Source organism: Camelina sativa, chromosome 12 (genome assembly GCF_030686135.1).
Source record: "Camelina sativa cultivar CO46 ecotype springtype chromosome 12, ASM3068613v1".
In the NCBI taxonomy this organism is placed as follows: domain Eukaryota; kingdom Viridiplantae; phylum Streptophyta; class Magnoliopsida; order Brassicales; family Brassicaceae; genus Camelina; species Camelina sativa.
In genome coordinates, this window is record NC_141891.1 from 14,803,590 (window position 1) to 14,824,696 (window position 21,107).

Here is a 21,107-nt window from a genome sequence, read left to right on the forward strand (position 1 = left end):
TAACATTTTCACACCTTGCATATGATCTATCAGAAACTCCAAAAAAACAATTCCGAATATATTATATATACACCTTCATGGAAAGAGATACTGTATATGTTAAGTGATGTGTTTCAATTTTGCCCTCTCCAACACCATCTCAAATTACATAAACACGACAGCTACTCTTGATTTACTTCACATCATCAAGACACTGACTGCACCGTTCATTTTACTTGAACTTTCAGTCAAACGAAAGAGAAGATATTTTTTGCTTATAGGATGAGCATGAGATGACTGATTTTCGGTTGACATTGAAATAGAGTATATATATAGGCTCTAATATATAGGCCACCTATTAGGTTTAGGATCAGACACACATATGATAAAAAATGAATATTCGTATAAAAAAATATTTGGTAAATCGCTTAGTCAATGTATTTCCAAGTTTTTCTAAACAGAATCTTCATTTGATATAATTGTTGAAGATTTTGGCGGAAAACATAAATCATTTCAATTGCTATTTTGTTGGGTAATAATTTTCTGATTACAACAAATTAATATTAAGATGAGATTATTATATTTTGTAATTTAATACAGTGGCATTTTGTGTAATATATCACAAAGAGTAAGGTTATTTATTTAAAGGGTTGCTTAAATAATATAATAGAGATATATATACTAAATATATTTGATTGGAATTTAGCATTAAAAAATGTTTTCAATAGTTTAGCATAAATTTTGCAATTTTACATACAAATTAGCGGGTATTGCAATCTTTTATACTATAAAGCACAAGTCATTTCACCAATCAAATATTGCCATATAGATTTCTGTTTCATAATATAAGTAATTAACAAAAAAAAAGTAAAAGTAAATAAGAAAAACTGTTAGACAACTTCTGAAAGAAAAAATAAATATCTAATTTACCGTAAAAATCAATATCTAATTAGTACATTTTAGTTTTCAAATATATATTAAATCATACTTCTACCAAAAATAAATGTTAAAAAATATAAACTTTTGCTATAAATCCCTTAATACTCTAGCATACCTCATGATTATTTTTATTAAATAAGATTCCACAAATATATTCTAAATTTATGATTTATTAATTATTTACTCTCCAAATTAATTAATTATTATAAAATTATTAGTTACAAAACTATGAATAAATTACATGTTAAATTGTGAAGTGACCTTAGTGCAGTGGCAGGAGGTAAATCCATTTGTAGAAGGTACCATCACACCCGGGATCGAGTCTCGGCTCTTACGAATATAAGAATTTGGCTAATGGGTCGGCCAATTGTGGCCCAATGGTTGACAAAAAAAAAATTACATGTTAAATCATATGTTTCTTTCCAAAAAAGGACACGCTTAATGCTAAAAAGAAGGAAAAACAAAAAAAAAAAAAAAAAAAAAAGGGGGAAAAGAAGAGCACGATATTCATTTCAAAACTAAAAAAAATAATTGAACATTTTCACAAAAAATAACCTCAGTTGGAAAATAAAGAAATAATAATAATACAAAAACAAAAATAACTACCATATAACATAATATATTACGAGAAATTAAAAACTCCTAATTTAAAGCTATCTTGAAAAATGCATATAAACAAGTCGTTAATTTGTATATTTGAAAACTCCTAATTTAACTCCCACACGATCATGAAAAAAAAATATTTTCGTGATCTTTCTTAACTTCCGCACTATTTCTCTAAACTGACATGTTTCAGACTTAACCTTCTATAGTTCTATAAATACTCGCAATTATATAAGTCGTAGAGTCTTTTCTTGCATTAGAATTTAGTTAAGAAACTCACAATACGATGAAACGGACGCCGACGTCAACAATCTAGCCACCCATTTTGGTACATCGAGACTCATCGCTAACGCTATCAATGCAAAACTTGCGTCATACACATTTTCGAACCGTCTCCAACCAGAAGCTTCTGTTGTTCCCTCAAACCATCTTCAAGCAAGAGGTGAGACTCTATTTTGGTAAACACTATTATTTCGTTGTGATGCTCTATTTTCGTTCTTCTTTCCTCTGTATATAACTCAGTCCTTATTTCCTCTGTTATGTAGTATGTAATTTACGTGAGTTACTTACATTGTTATGTAGTATGTAATTTACGTGAGTTACTTACATTCTAACTGTTATCTCAACATTTTCATTTTCTACATTTACTTTTATTTGATTTTTAATTGACTATAAACTTTTATTTTATAGTTTTTATAGTTACTAGTTACTACTACGTTTGCTTTTAGTAGTAACATAAAAAAATGCAATTATTCAACCAAATTATATTATAAAGTACTTAAAAAATTAATTTACTTTTAGTAGTAACATCCAAATTTGCTAATATATATTCAACCAAATAATATTGTAAACTAGATTAGGACCCGCGCTAGAGCACGGGTTAAAATTCTTTTTATTTATATTATAATTTCAGAATAAAATATAATTTATGTGATTATTTTTAAAAGTTTTTTTCGATAAAATATTATGCAATAAAATCATATGCTAAATGGCTTGGAAAAAATACCTATTTTGTAAATTTTATATTGTTAATTTTGTAATTTTATGTATGATATATGGTTATGTTTGTTATTTGTTTTTATTTTAATTTTTGAACATATTTGGTGAAAGTTTTTTAATATGACTCGTGCTTAGGTAAGATTTTATTTTCAACTGCACAATAAGATTTCGGAAATCACGATTAAGTGTGATAAATTGTCAAGATTTTATTCTTTTTTACACCTAACAATATATTTTGGGCAATTCTCAAATATAGCACCAATTTAAGTTTTTGTTCCAAAACTAGCACACACTCTTAATTATTCCAAATTTAGCACAACTTTAATTATAGAGAAATTATCTAAATAAAAAAAATATTAAATAAAACTAAAAGAAAGGGGAAAACGCAGCTGTCACCGTCTATGCAAAAAACCTAAAAAAATTCAGTTGAATTCGAGAGGTTCAGAGGAGGAGAAGGAGAAAGAGCAAAATAGGGTACACATGGGGAAGAAGCGAGGAGAGAGAGGGAAAACTTTGATTTTGAGGATTGATGCAGCGAATGAAATCAGAGATGATGTTTATTGCCGTCACCGATGCTTCTCCCTTGCTGTATTTCTTTTTCAGTCTCAGATTTTAAACACATGGTAAGATCGATATTTTAGATTTTGGATGTGAAGCTTGATTCTTAAATCTCATTTCTTTGTCCGATTGAAACCTCTGTTGTGATTAACTTCCCTTTCTAATTTTCAGAAAGTTTCAGATTTTCAGTAGATTGGATGATTTGTGATTTGGGTCTCTCAATTTCCAAACCGGTAAGCTTCTCTTCCACCTTTTCTATGTTCATTGGATTTAACGAGTAAAAGATATATATGCAATTCAGGAAAGCTTATATGATCTTCAGGACGACCTTCATAAGCATCGATATAGACTATGCTTTGATTAGTTAGTCCTCGATTAGTCTATTTAAGATTCTCCTTTGTTAGTTAACCTTGCTTCTATTTGGAATATTGCCTGTGAATCTTAATTTATATCAAATTCCTTATAAGCTTCCCAAACATCTACTACTTTGATACATTATCTCGACACAATAAAAATAAGTAAATTCAATAGCTTGATTTCGTTGTATATCAGGTGTTTGTTTGCATATTTTGTTTTAATTGTTCTGAGTTAACCATGTGTGCTAGTTTTACTTTGCTACTTAAGACACACTAAAATATTTGGGAATTTTGTCTATTTTCTTTAGAGAATGCAAGAGTTATCTACTATTGATGGTTTTGCAGAGATAAATGAAAGCTTAGCCGAGATGGGGTTTTACTACATCCAACATCACGCCCAAAATGCAGCACCAACTGTTCTTAATCTCAGCAACAACATTTTGGAGAAGTTGCGTGAAACATGCTTGCATACCGAAGACTTGGAAGATTCTATAGCCATGGTGAAATCAATGAAAAAGTGTGGTTCATCTATCATCTATATCTGTTGTTAGACATCTATGATGGTTGTCAAACATTTTTATATTATTTTGGTACTCGTTTGATGTTTATGCACTATAAGAATGTCAAAGATTTCTATTTGACAAGTTAATAGTTGTTCAGGTAACTGTGTTGAGTTTGTTACAAGTTTTCTTTAATTCAGGAAGGATTCTACGAAGTTCATGAAAGATTTATTGAATTTCAGGATGACCTTCATAAAAATGTTTGGATTTTATGATGAACTTAAGGAAGGATAGAATCACATAACACTAAAGCTTTTTTTGGCTTCATGGTTTTTTCTTCCTTTGTGGTATGTTGGTGTAGTTTGCTACTAGATTATTGATGGATATGATTTGGTGTTTTGGGTTTACTGTTGCTGATGTTGGGATGATTTTTCATGCCATTTCTGAGTAAGATAGAACAACTAAGTAAAAACACTCTGTTTAAAAAAATTTAGGAAAGATTCAGTAATACTTAGGAATTACTTTTAGCAATTTAGGATGACCTTCATGAAAATCATTTCTCAAAATATTATAAGAGGATTACATCTTTAAAGTGATTTTGAATAAATATCATAATGGTTGTATACAATTAATCAAGGATTTAATTATATTTTGGAATGATTCAATAATATTAGTCCATATTTGTTAAGTAGAATGTTTTAGGAAAGATTATATAATATTCATGAAAATTTTCTTGAATTCAGGAATACTTTCATGAAAAAGATTAAAAACAAAAAAACGGCCAGGTGGTGACGATGGTGAAACTAATCTTCCTCTTCCCCCTAAGAAGAAGAAGCATACTGGTTTTGTTTCATCATCAACATCTGGCACTAAGAAGAATCAAACCAATTTCATTAAACCCATCTCTTCTTCTTCTAGCAAGAACCAAACTAAACTCGCCAAGACCTCCATGGGTAAGTCTCACAAACTTAACTCCACCAAATCTTCTTCTAACACGACTAAGACAGGCTCCGAGCTCAATAATCTCAATTCTGGAACAAAACCCACAAATTCCACAAAACCCATTAATTCTTTGATTAATAAATCAGCAGATCTGTTCAAATCAAGCTCATCCAAAAACAAAACCACCACAAAATCCTCAAGTTCCAAGCTTTCTTCACCTCTTATAGAGAATAAATCATCATTCTCAAAACCAGTGACCAAATCAAAACCAATCGAGAAAGAAATCAATCCATTTCTGTTTAACAACGAAGAAGACGAAGAGTTTGTCAGCTAATTTAGAGATCCACCAACTAAATTTCAAAGATCCTTGATCCCAGACCTAGAACGAATCTCAACCATATCCAAGAACTACATCAACAAAGCCAACAAAGAGATTACCAAAAACTTTCAACCCTACTTCGGCAACAAATACGGACCAACCATAGAATCACGAACAGATTCACACAAAACTGCTTGATTCCTAAATCTCAAAATCTGAGAACGGAAGCTTCGTCGGAAGCTTTAACGCAAGCATTGCCGAAAGCTTCACTAAAGTTCTTAAAATCATTAAGTAAAAATTATAATTAATTTTATTATTTAAGATAAAATAATAATAATGCTACTTTGGAACATTTGAACATGTGTGCTAACTTTGGAAGAAAAAAACCTAAAATGGTGCTATTCTAGGGTATTTCTCATATATTTTTATGCCTAACAATATATATTTTGTAACAATACATGGAATACTAAAGATTTTATTTTGGAAATTGTATAAATCATTGGAATATTCTCTTTAAGAAGATTCTTTGGAATATTCTGAAGTGTATTCATATAACCCACAGATTGACCAATTAATTTATAATATTCTTTTGTAACCAACCTATATTTAATCTATAACCTATTTTGTAACCAACTTATAAAAATTATATAGTCTACAAAAAAAAGTTGTGTATTTTCATTTTATTATATAGGGGATTACTATTACTTTTTCCAATTAATAATTAGTTATATATTGTTTTATGACAAATAGTAATTATGTGTGTATGTACGGAGCAAATACTAGTATAAGTATAAACATTGAAATTGAAGACTGCTCCTAAACCCTTACCAAAAAAAAAAAAAAAAGATTGTTCTTAAACCCAAGTGTCTTGCTTTTGCAGGTCTTGGATTTGTTGGTTTATGTGATGTGGCAATATTTTAAATCTAAAATTTTTGTGCTTTCTGCATTGCAGCATCTGAGAGGGGTTCTACAAGAACAGTCTTCAACTTCTAAGTTTGTTACTTTGATTGAAACAAAAAAGTAGGAGTTTCTTATGCAATATTATAAACTTTTTTTTTTTTGGTAAAAGCAATATTATAAGGGTGATTTACTCAAATGTTATCCAAATTTGGTAATATTACCAGAATCTACAAAAAAACTTTTTTATTACTAGAATATTTTGGGTATTTTCAAAATACCCAGCGTGCCCTTGTTTTATGTTACCGGAAAAAACGTTATTACAAAAATGCCATTGCCACGTCAGATGCCACATCAGAAATCGCTGACGTGTAACCATAACTCAGCCGTAACGCGTTACAAAGGTATGTTGCGGCTGAGTTATAGGTATATTGCGGCTGAGTTATGGAAAAAACATTTGAGTAAGAGCGGACGGCTGAGTTAGAGCATAACTCAGCCAAGCATTACGGCTGACTTATTAAAATCTGGCTGAGTTATGCTCTAACTCAGCCGTCCTTACGGCTGAGTTATGCTCTAACTCAGCCATCCTTACGGCTGAGTTTTCACCTGATGGTTGAGTTGTCAAAATTTTGGCTGAGTTAACACTACGATACGGCTGAGTTACCATTTTCCGACTGGCTGAGTTATGAAAAACGTCTGACTTATGAGATGTTGTTACGGCTGAGTTACGGCTGAGATGTTCTTATCGTACAACTCAGCCATTTGACGGCTGACTTAGTAGCAAAAGATTAATTTCTAGAATGTTATTCAGTTACGGCTGACTTATTAAACGATACGGCTGAGTTACATATTTTCAGTTGATGAATCGGCTGAATTTGGCAGCAGATTTTTTGCTTTTTAATTATTGTAATGTTTTTCATGTTGTGACTGAGTTATAATTTGTTTGATGGCTGAGTTTTATTTAGGCTGAGTTATTAATTGTTTGATGGCTGACTTGCCACGTCAGATGCAGCATCCATGTCAGCATTCCATGTCAGCATTCCATGTCAGCATTTTTTTTCTCCGGAAATACGAAACGTCGTTCGACTCTTGTTCTTCAACTGGTTAATAAGTGAACTATTTACCTTCTTATTATAATTGTTCTTCTACTTCTTCTTCACTTTCTTCTTCACATTGTTCTTCTACTTCTTCTTCACCTTGTTCTTCATTATCTTTCATGGATCCATTTCCGGTACTAGTTGTGTCCGGTAATTGGATAAAGACATAGAGATATGTATTTAACACCGACGATAGAGGGTGTATAGTTGTGCAGATAGATGGAGGCACAACACACGACAAGCTTATGGAGCTTGTTCTTGAAGACTACGGATTGGACGCGTTTAGCCATGAGCTAAAGCTGAGCTACATGTTCTCGAACAAGGCACTGAAACATATGGTGCATGATACTCCACCAGTTTTTGTCTCCAATGATCGACAGTTGCAAAGTTTGTTGGAGCTATGGAAAACCGATCAGCTACGTCTCTGTGTAGAGTTTTCGGCGAAAGAGTCTACAGAAACTAGTGGAGCTAGAGGAAGTATGATTCGGCCAAGCAGTGACTCGAAAGTAGAATCTACATACGAATTGTACGGTGGGGGATTTGAAGGCACTTGTTTTGATTATGGTAAGATCGTTGACAAAGAAAACCAAGAAGAAGAAGAAGCTGTCGAAGTAGCATCTGACGAAGAAGAAGACGATGAATTTTCAACCCGATTTAATGTTTTCAACGACTCCGATATATAAGCCATTAAGGATTTATAAATCACTATAACTCAGCCATCACATGAATCGACGAGACCTTTCGTTTTCCTGTAAATATTATAACTCAGCCGTAAAGTCATATATATCAGCCACTTACTTTCATATTGTTTCTTGTGATAACTCAGCCATAAAACAGTATAACTCAGCCGTAACATGAATCGACGAGACCTTTTGTTTTCCTGTAAATATTATAACTCAGTCGTCAAGTCATATATATCATTCATCTACTTTCAAATTGTTTCTTGTGATAACTCAGTCATAACTCACTATAACTCAGCCGTCACATGACCTTTCGTTTTCCCGTAAATATTATAACTCAGCCGTAAAGTCATATATATCATCCATTTACTTTCAGATAGTTTCTTGTGATAACTCCTATAACTCACTATAACTCAGCCGTCACATGACCTTTCGTTCTCCCGTAATGATTATAACTCAGCCGTAAAGCGATATTTTGGCGGGAAACCATCAGTTAACCTAATAATAGACATATTTTCATTCTAAATTTAAATTTTGAGTTATAATAATTTTAATATTCAATTGTTGGAGAAATAATTTTAGAAAAATAAAATTCTAAATTTGAATAATAATTATTTAATTATTTGCAATAATATCTTGTGATAAAAAGCTCACGTTATGAATTTATTATGCGTGTGGATTTGAGCAGACACAAAATTAGTGATTTTTCGCACTTCCCTAACAACACTTATTGTGACATCGAGAGACGTTTTAATACTTATTAGGAATCTGACATAACAAAAGACCTACGAAAGAAAGAAGAATACGTTTTCATATTATTGAGAATACCCTAAACGATAACTCAGCCATAACTTTACCATAACTTAGCCAACCCTCAAATTAGAAAGACTAAATAACCGACCAAACCGAACCGAACCGGAAACTATTTTTTCCATTATTTTTGGTTAATTACAGTTATATTCGGCTTGCTATCGGTTATATTAAGTTAATCGACCTAATTTGGATAACATTTGGATTATTTATGGTTATATATTCATCTAACTAACCTATAACCGGAAATAACCGAAAAGTAATTTCAAAAAATTTTAAATTTTCAAATGGTTATCATATTAGTATATCCAAATTACCACCTTAAACCAAACACAATATAACCAAAACCAAACTGTTATATTAAAATCTATAATGTTGGAAATATGAACCCTAAACCTCAAACCCTAACCCTAACCCCTAAATGTCATGTTTTGAATGTTTTACACATTTTGATCAGACTGTGTAAAAATCAATCTTTGTCTATAATTATTACTTTTTATTGCTTATAATGATTGTAATATTCATTTTTTCATTCTATATTTTAATTTTGAGTTATAATAATTCTAATTTACAAATATTTCATAAGTCAGCCGTTTATGTCGATAACTCAGCCATATCAGTCAATTGTTTGAGAAATACTTTTATTAAAAAAAATTAAATTCAAATTCAAATTTTGAATTCCTTTTAAACAAAAAATCGCTAAAATCTCATTTATTACGCGTGTGGTTCTTAACAATAAACATAATTATTGTTTGTGTCTCACCAACAACTTGCAGCATCTGCCCTGAAAGTCTTGGGAAGTCCACACTCACAAAGCATACTTCTGATCTTTTCGGAAATGATTCTAGGAGAAGTTCGCTTGGTGGACGAGATCTTCTCTCGGGTCATCCATCTTTTGTATTCTCGAGAAGGTTTATAATAAATTAATATATCTGTTGAATAACTCAGCCATAACTTTACCATAACTCAGCCAACCCTCAAATTAGAATGACTAAATAACCGACCAAACCGAACCGAACCAAAAAAAATAATTTTTCCAATTTGGTATTTTTGAATTGGTATGTTTAGATAATTTCGGTTATATTCAGCTTACTTTCAGTTATATTAGGCTAATCTACTTAATTACAATATATTTTGAATTATTTATAGTTATATATTAATCTAACCGACCTATAACCAGAAATAACAAAAAAAATTTTGATTTCTTAAAAAAATATTCAAATGGTAATAATATTAGTATATCCATATTACCACCTTAAACTAAACACATTAAAACACATTAAAACCAAAACCAAAAAACAAATAATGTTATTCATCTGAACCCTACATCTCAAATCCTAAACCCCAACCCTAACACTAACTCCTAAACATCATGTGTTGTATGTTTAACACATTCTGGTGAGATTGTGTAAAAATCAATCTTTTTCTATAATTATTACTTTTTATTGGTTATAATAATTGTAATATTTATATTTCAATTGTACATTTAAATATTGAGTTATAATAATATAAATTTACAAATATTTCATAAGTCAGCCGTGTAAGTCAATAACTCAGCCAACCCTTAGTCACTTTGTCGGATTTTTTTATTTTTTATTCGAATTTTAAGTTCAATTTTTTAATTATTTTTTAACTTAGCCATTCCTTTCTTTTATTTAAAAGCCCAATTAAAATGGGCATAATACAAACTTACAAAACATGATACAAGCTAAATTAAGCCCAATTTTAAGTTAATTCAAACACATAAACAAAAGCTATAAATAAAAGTGAATAACCCATAAGGGGCATAGACACATGTTCTTCCTTTTAACCACGTATCTTGTTACGAAGCTTTTGTTGACACGTGTGTTCTGGATTCTTCTTGCTTCTTCTCGCCGATGAGATCTGTACCAAATACTGAAGCTAAACGCCGGCGTTGAATTCTTCATATTAGATGAAGCTTGTAGTCATGTCTTTGAAACCATCTCTCCACAGATTCATCCGCTGCTTTAGACCATGAGGTCTTCTTCAAGCCTGATCGGCAATTAGCGGCGAAGAAATTACTTAGTCTTTAGAGGAAGAACACAGCCGATGGTTAGTCCAATCACAAGCATGCGGGATTTTAAAATGAACCTAGCTAAGATGGAAGATAGTTAAATCCGCCTAAAGCGGAAAAGAGATCTGATTCATATATATAGAAATCGGAATAGCCGAAAAAACAAAAATCTGCTTCTCTCTGAAAGATAACAGTGAGTTTAAGAGAGAGAAGTCGTTTCGCATGTTTTTAACAGTGTGTTAAGAAAACAAGAATGGTGTAAAAGGTTTTCTTATTTGATTTCATTGTACGGTATAGCTTATATATACATCCTTCACATATGTTTAACCTAAGTACTTTACATAAATGACATTATAAGACTTATAGAATTAGATAATTACATCCTAATAACACTCGTCACTCAATACCCCCCGCAAGTTGGAGTATGAAGGTTACAAATATCCAACTTGGACAAGAACTCATCAAACTCTTTGCGACCGAGAGCTTTGGTAAGTATATCAGCAAGCTGAACCCGTGTGAAAACATGTTGAGGATCAATCACACCTCGAAGAATCTCGTCACGGATGAAGTGACAATCAGACTCAATATGTTTAGTATGTTCGTGGAACACCGGATTCTTGCTGATATGAATAGCAGATTCATTGTCACAATGAAGCGGAACAGGAGAAGTACAGTCAACACCGAGAAATGTAAGCAACTCTCGCAGCCAAAGAATTTCACACACCGTTTCAGCCATGGCTCTATATTCAGCCTCAGCCGAAGATCGCGAGACCACATCCTGTTTCCGTGTTTTCCACGAAACCGGAGAACCCCCTAGCTGAATAACCCAAGCAGTAAGCGACCGACGAGACAGCGGACAACCACCATGATCAGAATCACACCAAGCAGAGATTCGCAAGTCAGTCCCAGCCCGTAACAGAATACCCTGTCCTGGATTTGACTTGAGATACCGAACCACCCGTAGCGCAGCAGCCCAATGAGCTGCCTTGGGAGCATGCATAAACTGAGACAAAATATGGATCACGTAGGAGAGATCAGGCCTCGTCACACTGAGATAAATCAATCGACCAACTAACCGACGGTAAGGATACGGATCCGACAGAGAATCACCCGGAGCCAAAGCCAGAGTATGATCTTGTTCGAGAGGATGAGAAGCCGGCTTAGAACCAAGTAAACCAGTATCAGAGATTATATCGAGAGTGTACTTACGTTGACACAAATACATCCCTGTGGAGTTGCGGGCCACTTCAATGCCCAAAAAATACTTGGAAATACCAAGATCCTTCATATGAAAGCAAGAGCTCAAATAATCTTTGAACCATCAATAACCGCACGAGAACTCCCAGTGATGATGAGATCATCCACATACACAAGAACATGAAGCCGGATATCTGCATCAGCAAAGGCAAATAACGAGTAATCCTTCACACATTGCTGAAAACCATAGTCTAGTAATGCCGTGGAAAGCTTAGCAAACCAACAACGCGGGCCTTGGCGAAGACCATAGAGCGATTTATGAAGACGGCACACTTGGTTCTTATCAGCAGTGCGAAAACCCGGAGGAGGACGAATGAACACCTCTTCCTCCAAATCACCGTGTAAAAATGTGTTATGGACGTCCATCTGATGCACTTCCCAATCGCGAGTAACAGCGACTTGAAGAAAAGATCGGACTGTCGCCATCTTACACACCGGTGCAAACGTCTCCTTTTAATCCAAACCTTCAGTTTGATTGTTACCAAGAACAACCAATCTAGCCTTATACCGCTCCAGTGTACCATCGGATCGATATTTGAATGTGAAAACCCACTTGCAACCAAGGGCTTTCTTTCCCGGAGGCAATGTCTCGACAGTCCAAGTACCCCTGTCCTCCAAAGCATCAATCTCACCACGGACAGCATCACGCCAGCGTTCATCTTCCACTACCTCAGCATAGGTCCGCGGAATAACACCAGCCGTGATAGCGGCAAGAAACACCCGATGGTGGTCAGAAAATTGAGCACAATCAACGTAGGAATCGACTGGATACCAAGAGGAATCAACAAACGAACTATCGGACCCGTCGTGAGTAGTATTCGTCACATAACCATGTAACATTGTCGATGGGATTTTCTGACGACAACCCCGACCAAGAGGAATATCAACATCATTAGAAAGCTGATGAGTTTAATCCTCATTTTCATCGTCATCCTCTGCAGAGGATACCGAAACCTCAACAACCCGCGGAGAAGGAACCAGTAATGACGACGAGACTAGAGGCTCACGAGAGGTAGACAAAGAACCAGGAGGAGGACATACCGGTGTCGGAGACGCAGTAGCATTATCAAGAGAATCCAAGACATCATCCGCAGGCAACAACGTCGCCTCTATTGGATCAGAAACAGGAGCAGGCGGAAGCAGAGTACCCTATTCCACATTATCCTCAAACAGAGAAGAGGTCGTATGAGAAGGAGAAGAACCGAACATGTCAAGAGCAGAATCAGAACGAGACAAAAACGGAAACTCTGTCTCACAAAACACAACATCCCGCGAAGTAGAAACAACGCCAGTCTCAAGGTCGTATACACGCCATCCCTTTTTCCCGAATGGATAACCAAGGAAAACAGACCGATGACTCCGTGAAGCAAATTTATCCCTGCCATGTCGCTGATTATGAACGTAGCAGAGGCAACCAAACACTCTCAAATGGGTCAAAGGCGGAGACCGTACATACAGGATCTCAAACGGAGTCTTACCATTCAAAAGAGGAGTAGGGGTACGGTTGATCAAGTAACCCGCAGTAAGAGCACAAAAACTCCAAAATTCAACCGGTAGATGAGACTGAAAACGCAATGCTCTAGCCACATTCAAAATGTGACGATGTTTACGCTCAACACGGCCGTTTTGTTGAGGCGTTCCGACACAGGACGTTTCAAGTAGAATTCCTTTCTCTCGAAAGAAATTGGTAAGGGAAATACATTCGGAACCATTGTCACTGCGTATTGTCTTGACCTTCTTCTCAAACTGACGTTCGACGAGAGCAATAAAATTTCGGAGAGTAGTTGAGGTTTCTGTTTTATTTGGCAACAAATAAATCCAAACAGCTCTAGAATAATCATCAAGGATTGTAAGAAAGTAACGTGAGCCACAGATAGATGTAGTTCGGTAAGGCCCCCATAAATCACAATGTACTAATTCAAAAACCTCAGATGTTTTATTGATACTCAAAGGAAAAGAATCTCTTGTTTGCTTGGAGCGAATACAAACGTCACAAGACTTAGAATCAAAATCACTACTAATACTAGACTCGGATCGATGTAACATCTCCATAACTTTAGAGGACGGATGTCCCAAACGACGATGCCACACATCTCCTTGCAACACGTCCACAGTTTGTGCCATCCTCGCAGCTGCTACGCCTCTAAAGAAATATAGTCCATTCAGTTGTTCACCTGCCCCAATCAGCGTCGTTGTGATGTGGTCCTGGATAATACACAACTTATCAGAAATCTGAAAAAGACACCCACTATCTTGTGTTAACTGTGAAACAGAGATAAGATGGCATTGTAAGCCATCAACAAAGAAGACGTTGAACAACTGAAGATGAGATCCTAACGAAACTTTTCCTTGTTTAGTAGTAACCGTAAATCTACCATCAGGTAATTTGATGAACATTGGAGCCATCTCACTCACATCCGTGAGAAAACCAATATCACCACTCATATGGTTCAAAGCTCCGGTGTCAATTATCCATGATTCAACAAAAAACTTACCCGATAGATGATCACTAGCATCAGGAGAGCGACCACTCAGCACCTCGCGTAGACGTTTCTATTCAGCATCCGTCAACCCGCTAAAACCGATGCGATCAGCATTCGTAATCGCAGAGGCTGCAACAGGCGGAGGAGCAGATGCACTAACTTGATTCACTCGAGCTGGTTCGACCCGAGAATCAGAGGATGGTACAGGTTGAGAAGGTGACATCAGTCGACGATCGTTAGATGAGGTTCCACCACCACTCTGTTTCGAGAAAGGCTGTTTAGAACGAGGTCGATCCCCCCACCACCATGGATAACCAATCCTCCGAAAGCAATGATCAGCGAGATGACCGTTCCTCTCACAACTAGTACACACAGCGGATGGATCACGCAACTCTGTTGGAGGACGAGGACGTGATGTCGTCTGCACCGCGAAGCTAACACCATCAGTACGTCAGCCATTCGCACCACTCGTCGTGATTCCTCATCTTGAGTTACCACTTGATAAGCTTCATCAATCGTCGGAAGTGGGTCACGAGAAAGAAGAGAGGATTTGACAGAGCCAAATATTGTCTCATCCAAACCCATCAAAAACTGATGGAGCTTGTCTTCTTCACGCTCTCTCGCAATCTCTTCCACAGTCTTAGCACGTTGAAAATCGGCCAGAGTAGTCCAAAGCTTCGTGAGCTTTCCGTAATACGCTTCTACAGCAAGTCCTTTTTGTTGGCAATTCGCCAATTCTGTTTTAAGCCTTTGAACCCGTTGTCCATTCTTCAACGAGAACCTCTTCTGTATGTGTGTCCAGAGATCATGAGCTATCTCATGATGGGACAAGGAACTGCTCAGATCAGGAGCAATCGTGAGCTTAATCCAAGACACGACCATTGCATTGTTAGCCCACCAATCTTCAAGGTCTTCCGAGTCGTCAGCAGGTTTTGTTATCGTTCCATCGGCGAACCCAAATTTCTTCCTTGCACGCAAAGCAAGTCGAATATTCAAAGACCACTCATCATAGTTCGGACCACGTAGCTGGGGTTGAGAGATAACAGAACCGGGATTATCACCGGAGCTGAGATCATATGGATCAATCCTCCGTCGTGAGGATTCGGTCCGTACACGAGTAGCCTTAGTAACAGAGGATTCTTCACTCATTGTTTAGAAAAGAATAAGAAAGTAAATCGATTAGAATATATCGAATTACCTAGGTCAAACAAAGAGAAGAAAATAAATCAGATCAGATAAGAGAGCTAAGATCGTAGACCTAAAATTTTAGGTATTGCTCTGATACCATGTTAAGAAAACAAGAATAGTGTAAAAGGTTTTCTTATTTGATTTCATTGTATAGCATAGCCTATATATACATCCTTCAAAATCGAAAAACAAATTTAATGAGTAAATTGTAATTAACTACTGGGCACTAAACATTTGAGTAATTTTTAAAAAATTTATAGATATGAGTAATAACTTAGAAGTTGAAGACTGTTCTTGTAGAACCCCTCACATTCTTCGCCGAGATCTGAATCTAAATTATCGAACTTTTTCCAATTCTTTCGTTTGTTTATCAAATCCAAATGCCACGAATTCATCTGCAAAGCTTGCTTCTTCTTCTTCTTCTACCATTCTTCTATGTTTGTTCGGATTAATCCGATAGAATGGTTCGTGGGTTGGTGAATTTCACCGGACTATCAACGAGGCTATTAAACATTTGCGTTGATTCGCTCTGCAAGTTTCGGAAACTGGAAAAAGCCGAGTCTTTAATCATAGACGGAATCAGATTAGGTGTGCCCCCTGATGTCGTCACTTACAACACATTGATCAGTGGGTATTGTCGATTCGTCGGTATAGAAGAAGCTACTTACGCCGTGACTCGTCGGATGAGAGACGCAGGGATTAGACCAGACGTCGCTACGTATAACTCTTTAATCGCTGGAGCAGCTAAACAGCTGATGTTAGATCGTGTCCTCTACCTGTTCGACGAAATGCTTGAATGGGGTATATATCCTGATTTGTGGAGTTATAATACTTTGATGTGTTGTTATTTTAAGCTAGGGAAACAAGAAGAAGCGTTTCGGGTTCTTTATAAGGATCTTCAGCTCGCTGGGCTAAGTCCTGGTCCTGATACATACAATGTTCTCCTTGATGCTCTATGCAAGTGTGGGTATATAGACAATGCTCTTGAGCTATTTAAGGAGATGCAGAGTAAGTTTAAACCGGAGCTTATGACTTATAACATTCTTATTAACGGGCTTTGTAAAGCCAGGAGGGTCGGTACTGCGAAATGGATGCTAACAGAGCTCAGGAGATCGGGTTACACTCCCAATGCTGTTACATACACTACAATACTAAAGTTATATTTCAAGACTAGGAGGATTCGAAGAGGGCTTCAGTTGTTTTTAGAGATGAAGAGAGAAGGTTATACTTATGACGGGTACGCGTATTTCGCTGTTGTTAGCGCTTTGATTAAGACAGGAAGAACGAAAGAGGCGTATGAGTATATGCAAGAGCTAGTTAGGAAAGGTAGGAGACATGACATTGTTTCGTACAACACATTGTTGAATCTGTATTTTAAAGACGGGAATTTGGATGCGGTTGATGATTTGTTAGGAGAGATAGAGCGGAAAGGAATGAAAGCTGATGAGTATACGCACACGATTATAGTCAATGGTTTGTTGAGGACAGGACAGACGAGAAGAGCTGAGCAGCATTTTGTAAGTATGGGAGAGATGGGGATTGGATTGAATCTTGTGACTTGTAATTGTTTGGTTGATGGATTGTGTAAAGCGGGTCACGTGGACCGAGCGATGAGATATTTTGAGTCGATGGAAGTGAAAGATGAGTATAGTTACACTTCTGTTGTGCATAATCTCTGTAAGGACATGAGGTTTGTTTGTGCTTCGAAGCTGCTACTGTCGTGTTACAATAAAGGTATTAAGATTCCGACATCAGCGAGACGAGCGGTTTTGTCGGGTTTACGGATGTCGGGGTGTTATGGTGAAGCCAGGAAAGCCAAGGCCGAAATGAAGCTGACTCCGGTTGGGAATTCCTGACGGTCTTCTTCTTACACCACAAGTGTTGAAGTGAAAGTAATGTACTTGTGTATCATGAAATAGAATAACAGTTTTGATTGAACCGACGGGGCCTATTAATTGAACCGGACGGTTCGTGATTAAAGCGAACTTAAAATCTGTACATTCATGTGAACCGGATAAAATCCCACTAACCGGACCTATTAGTTGAACCGGCCGGTTCGTGATTTTGAGCCAAATTAAAATCTTCTTCATAGTAGTAGTTTGATCAACGAGGAAGGGACTGACGAAAGTTTTGATCTTTAAATCTCTGAGTTTTTTTTTTTTTTTTGATGGATTCTCTTCCAAAGCAGACTCTGAATCCAAACAAGCATCTCAAAGAAGAGTAAAGATTCTCTCTTTTTGTCCACTCGATTTTTGAAATTTGTGATTTCTCCTCTGTTTATTGGGTTTTTGTTGGAATTGACTTTGGGGCAGATTTGTAAGCAATCTTGATGGATCTTCAATTCTGGAAATCGCAGCACTATTGACCATTGTCCCTGTAAGTGTATTTCCTTTTGGACCCGTTTCTTCGATTTTTGCTCAGTTTCTGATGATTGATTGACGTTTTTGGTTTCAGCTCTTGGTTCTTTTGCGTTACTCCATTGGTCTTCACTGCAAAATTGGTTCGTTATCTCAATCTATTTCATCTTCTTAGTAACAAATCTGGTCATAGAATTTGGAAAAATGTATGCTTTTTTTTGTAAGAGGAATCACATCATTGAGGTCTAAAGATGTTAGTGCTCTTTTTGAAGTTGAGTGATGTTTATCTTAGTTCGATTAGTCTAAAGATGTTGTTACATCTTCGTTATAGATGATAATGGTGGTAAAGCCGTTTCATCGAAGAAGAACGACGATGAGGTTGTTGTTTCCAGAAATTGGAAGGCTTATACTTATGCCATATGCTTGGACTTCATCTTCATTGTCTTTCCCATGCTCCTGTTTTTCACTGTATGTTCCTCTTAAACTCTTTTCCAGTTTTTCCACATTTGATCCTTCTTTATGATCATTGAAACTGATTACAGGTTCTATCAGAATGGGTCTATCATGGAACAGTCTTGTTGTCTTTGTTGTTGCTGATTCTTTCTGTGACTGCCAAAAGGTAGAACTTGTAAGTCATGGCATTTTCCGTTATTTTCCAAACCAAACATGTGTTAGTTACGGGTTTTGACTTAAGCTAACTGAAGCTTTTAAAACTAGATCTTCTTCAGGGTTGCAGAGAGGACAGGCTCTCTCGTTTAGAGCAAGCGTATCTTCTTATAGAGTTGCTCTGGTATACAACATTACTTTAGTTTTACTTTAAGCCAACTCTGCTTTTATCTTTCCATCTACTCTGAAGGGATTATCTTCATTGCAGATGCTTATTACATGCTTGTGTATCTTGGGGGTTGACTTTACTATCTTTCCGAGGAGGTACGCCAAGACAGAGACTTACGGTACTAGCTTGGTATGCTTGAAATGTCAAACCTCATAGTCCTTTAGGCTCTAAACTAATATATGAGATTTGTTCATCCTATTGTGAATAGTAACTTTGTATCTGTCTTGATATTACAATTTGAAATGCAAACAGATGGATCTTGGGGTCGGCTCTTTTGTTTTAGCAAATGCTATTGTTTCTCGGCAAGCTAGAGACGTGTCATCAGGGTGAGTGATTGATTCTCCTTGGCACTCCGTTATCCTTTTCTTGTAATGCATTGTTATTACTTCAGCATTATGCAAACTTGGTCCAATTTTTTTACTTGTATTGCTTCAGAAACTTGATAACTGGAATTAAAGCAACCGCTCCACTGTTATTACTCGGGTTTATTCGTCTCTGGACTACTTCAGGTGTGGATTATCAGGTAAATAAACTTTCCACGATTCCTCTTCATTGTGTCTTGCTGCTTATCCCTTTACAAAGTCTAACCATTGTTGGTTCTAAACTATACGAAGGTCCATGTTACGGAATATGGAGTACACTGGAATTTCTTTTTCACACTTGCAGCCATATCCATTCTCACATCATTTGTTAACATACCAGCTAAGTACTGTGGAATCGTAGGTTTCGCTGTTCTTGCAGGTACAATCCAGTTTTACTTCCTTTTCTCTCTTAATTACAAGATAGTGAAACCTAACTAGCTTCTTCAACGTCCATTGGTTCTCAGGATACCAAACTTGGTTGGTTAGTGGACTGAACACATATTTGCTTTCAGACGAAAGAGGAACTGACATTATCAGCAAAAACAAGGAAGGAGTATTTAGCATTCTTGGTAAGGTTTGATTTGATTTGGTTTACTTACTACTTTTTTTTTATTCTTCCGCATCTAAATCTCTTTTGATTCAGGGTACTGGGGCATGTACCTCCTTGGCGTTCACTTAGGCCATCGTCTCTTTTACGCAAAACATTCAAATATTCGAAGCACCACGAGCTCAATCGCAAGAGTCTTTCTCGTTTCTCTTCTCTTATGGTAACAGCAAGCTGTTATAGAACATACCATCTCATTATGATAAGAAACTCTCATTATGATAAGCAAGCTGTTATAGAAAATACCATCTCATTATGATAGGGCATATATATGTATGTTTGTTTCAGGGTTGTGACTATACTTCTTGACAACTACGTTGAGAGGATTTCTCGTCGAACGGTAATGATACTCACTTAAAACTCAAAAAGCATTTTAGGGGACAAGATTGATTGAAACCATTTCTACATTATGCAGTGCAACATGCCTTATGTTACTTGGGTGCTCGCGCAAGATCTTCAGGTCTCTTTATAGTTCAGAATTGATTCTAGTGGACCACGCTTTGTCTTTGTGACTTGAGATTTGATTCGTCTCTGCTTTTATTTGCAGGCGCTTGGGATATTTATGCTGTCTAGTTATATACCTGTGAACAAACTTTCATCACTTGAAGAAGCAATTGACCAAAATCTATTAGCTACCTTTCTGCTTGTGAGTATCTTGTCAACTGAAACTCTACAATCTTTATCAATCTGGATCCTCTTTGAACTGATTTCACTTGTCTCGTTGTTTACAGGCAAACCTTGGTACAGGAATGGTGAACCTCACTATGGATACCATCTTTGCTTCTCCATTCTCTTCTCTTCTAATATTAACAGTTTACGCCTTTGCTTTATCTGCTATAATCGGAACCGTTCATTTCTCTGGTTTCCGGTTAAAGTTCTGGTAAATTAATAGCTCACAACATCTTGTAAACTTGACACTAGTTTTAGATTCAGATATGATTGTGTGACATATGAGCAGAGAAGTTAAAGACAGTCTTGTGAAGTCTGAATTTTTCTTCTTGCCGTGATGAGTTTCTTTTTCATTACAGAGTGACTTTTATTATTGATGATAAGACTGACTTTTTCAACAACGACCAGAAATCTTTTTATCACCTGTTAACATATCATCAAATCAAACCAAACATCATAAGGATATCACAAGAAGTGTTTGACATGATCAACTTACCAATAACTCCTCAAGTGTAGTTTTTGATTCAAGATCAGCAGATTTGTTGATCCCCAAAAAAGTGAGCAGAATAAATAGACTTAGCGTTTGAGAGCTTTTTTGTTGCTTCATCCCTTTCTGTAACTGGACTAATGTTGTCACT

At 36.1% G+C, this 21,107-nt stretch overlaps 1 protein-coding gene, 1 long non-coding RNA gene and 2 pseudogenes across 4 annotated transcripts; 3 read left to right on the forward strand and 1 right to left on the reverse strand.

Annotated features, from left to right (window-relative positions):
* The first annotated feature begins 2,911 nt into the window (after positions 1-2,911).
* LOC104731756 (uncharacterized) lies at positions 2,912-4,098 on the forward strand. The gene is made up of 3 exons (XR_758644.3): positions 2,912-3,143; positions 3,250-3,311; positions 3,780-4,098. It is a non-coding gene; the product is annotated as an uncharacterized LOC104731756 (long non-coding RNA).
* Positions 4,099-14,141: 10,043 nt separating this feature from the next.
* Positions 14,142-15,603, reverse strand: LOC147930534 (uncharacterized; annotated as a pseudogene).
* A 259-nt stretch (positions 15,604-15,862) lies between these two features.
* On the forward strand, positions 15,863-20,870 carry LOC104731757 (uncharacterized protein At4g17910). Of its 2 annotated transcripts, none has more exons than XM_010451236.3 (16): positions 15,863-17,862; positions 17,955-18,018; positions 18,097-18,142; positions 18,331-18,467; positions 18,542-18,618; positions 18,717-18,789; positions 18,874-18,963; positions 19,087-19,160; positions 19,270-19,357; positions 19,449-19,575; positions 19,661-19,765; positions 19,840-19,963; positions 20,089-20,140; positions 20,216-20,260; positions 20,348-20,446; positions 20,532-20,870. In XM_010451236.3, exons 1-16 carry the CDS (start codon positions 17,810-17,812, stop codon positions 20,682-20,684), a joined length of 1,407 nt encoding a protein of 468 aa, XP_010449538.1. In that variant the 5' UTR covers positions 15,863-17,809; the 3' UTR covers positions 20,685-20,870. The 2 variants fall into 2 exon arrangements, with proteins under 2 accessions (XP_010449538.1, XP_087334767.1); XM_087478641.1 differs by having other exon boundaries at positions 15,899-17,862; positions 18,542-18,627.
* Positions 16,104-17,580, forward strand: LOC104731758 (putative pentatricopeptide repeat-containing protein At4g17915 pseudogene; annotated as a pseudogene). The gene has a single exon (XR_015574676.1). The product of XR_015574676.1 is annotated as a putative pentatricopeptide repeat-containing protein At4g17915 pseudogene (transcript).
* Positions 20,871-21,107: the final 237 nt, after the last annotated feature.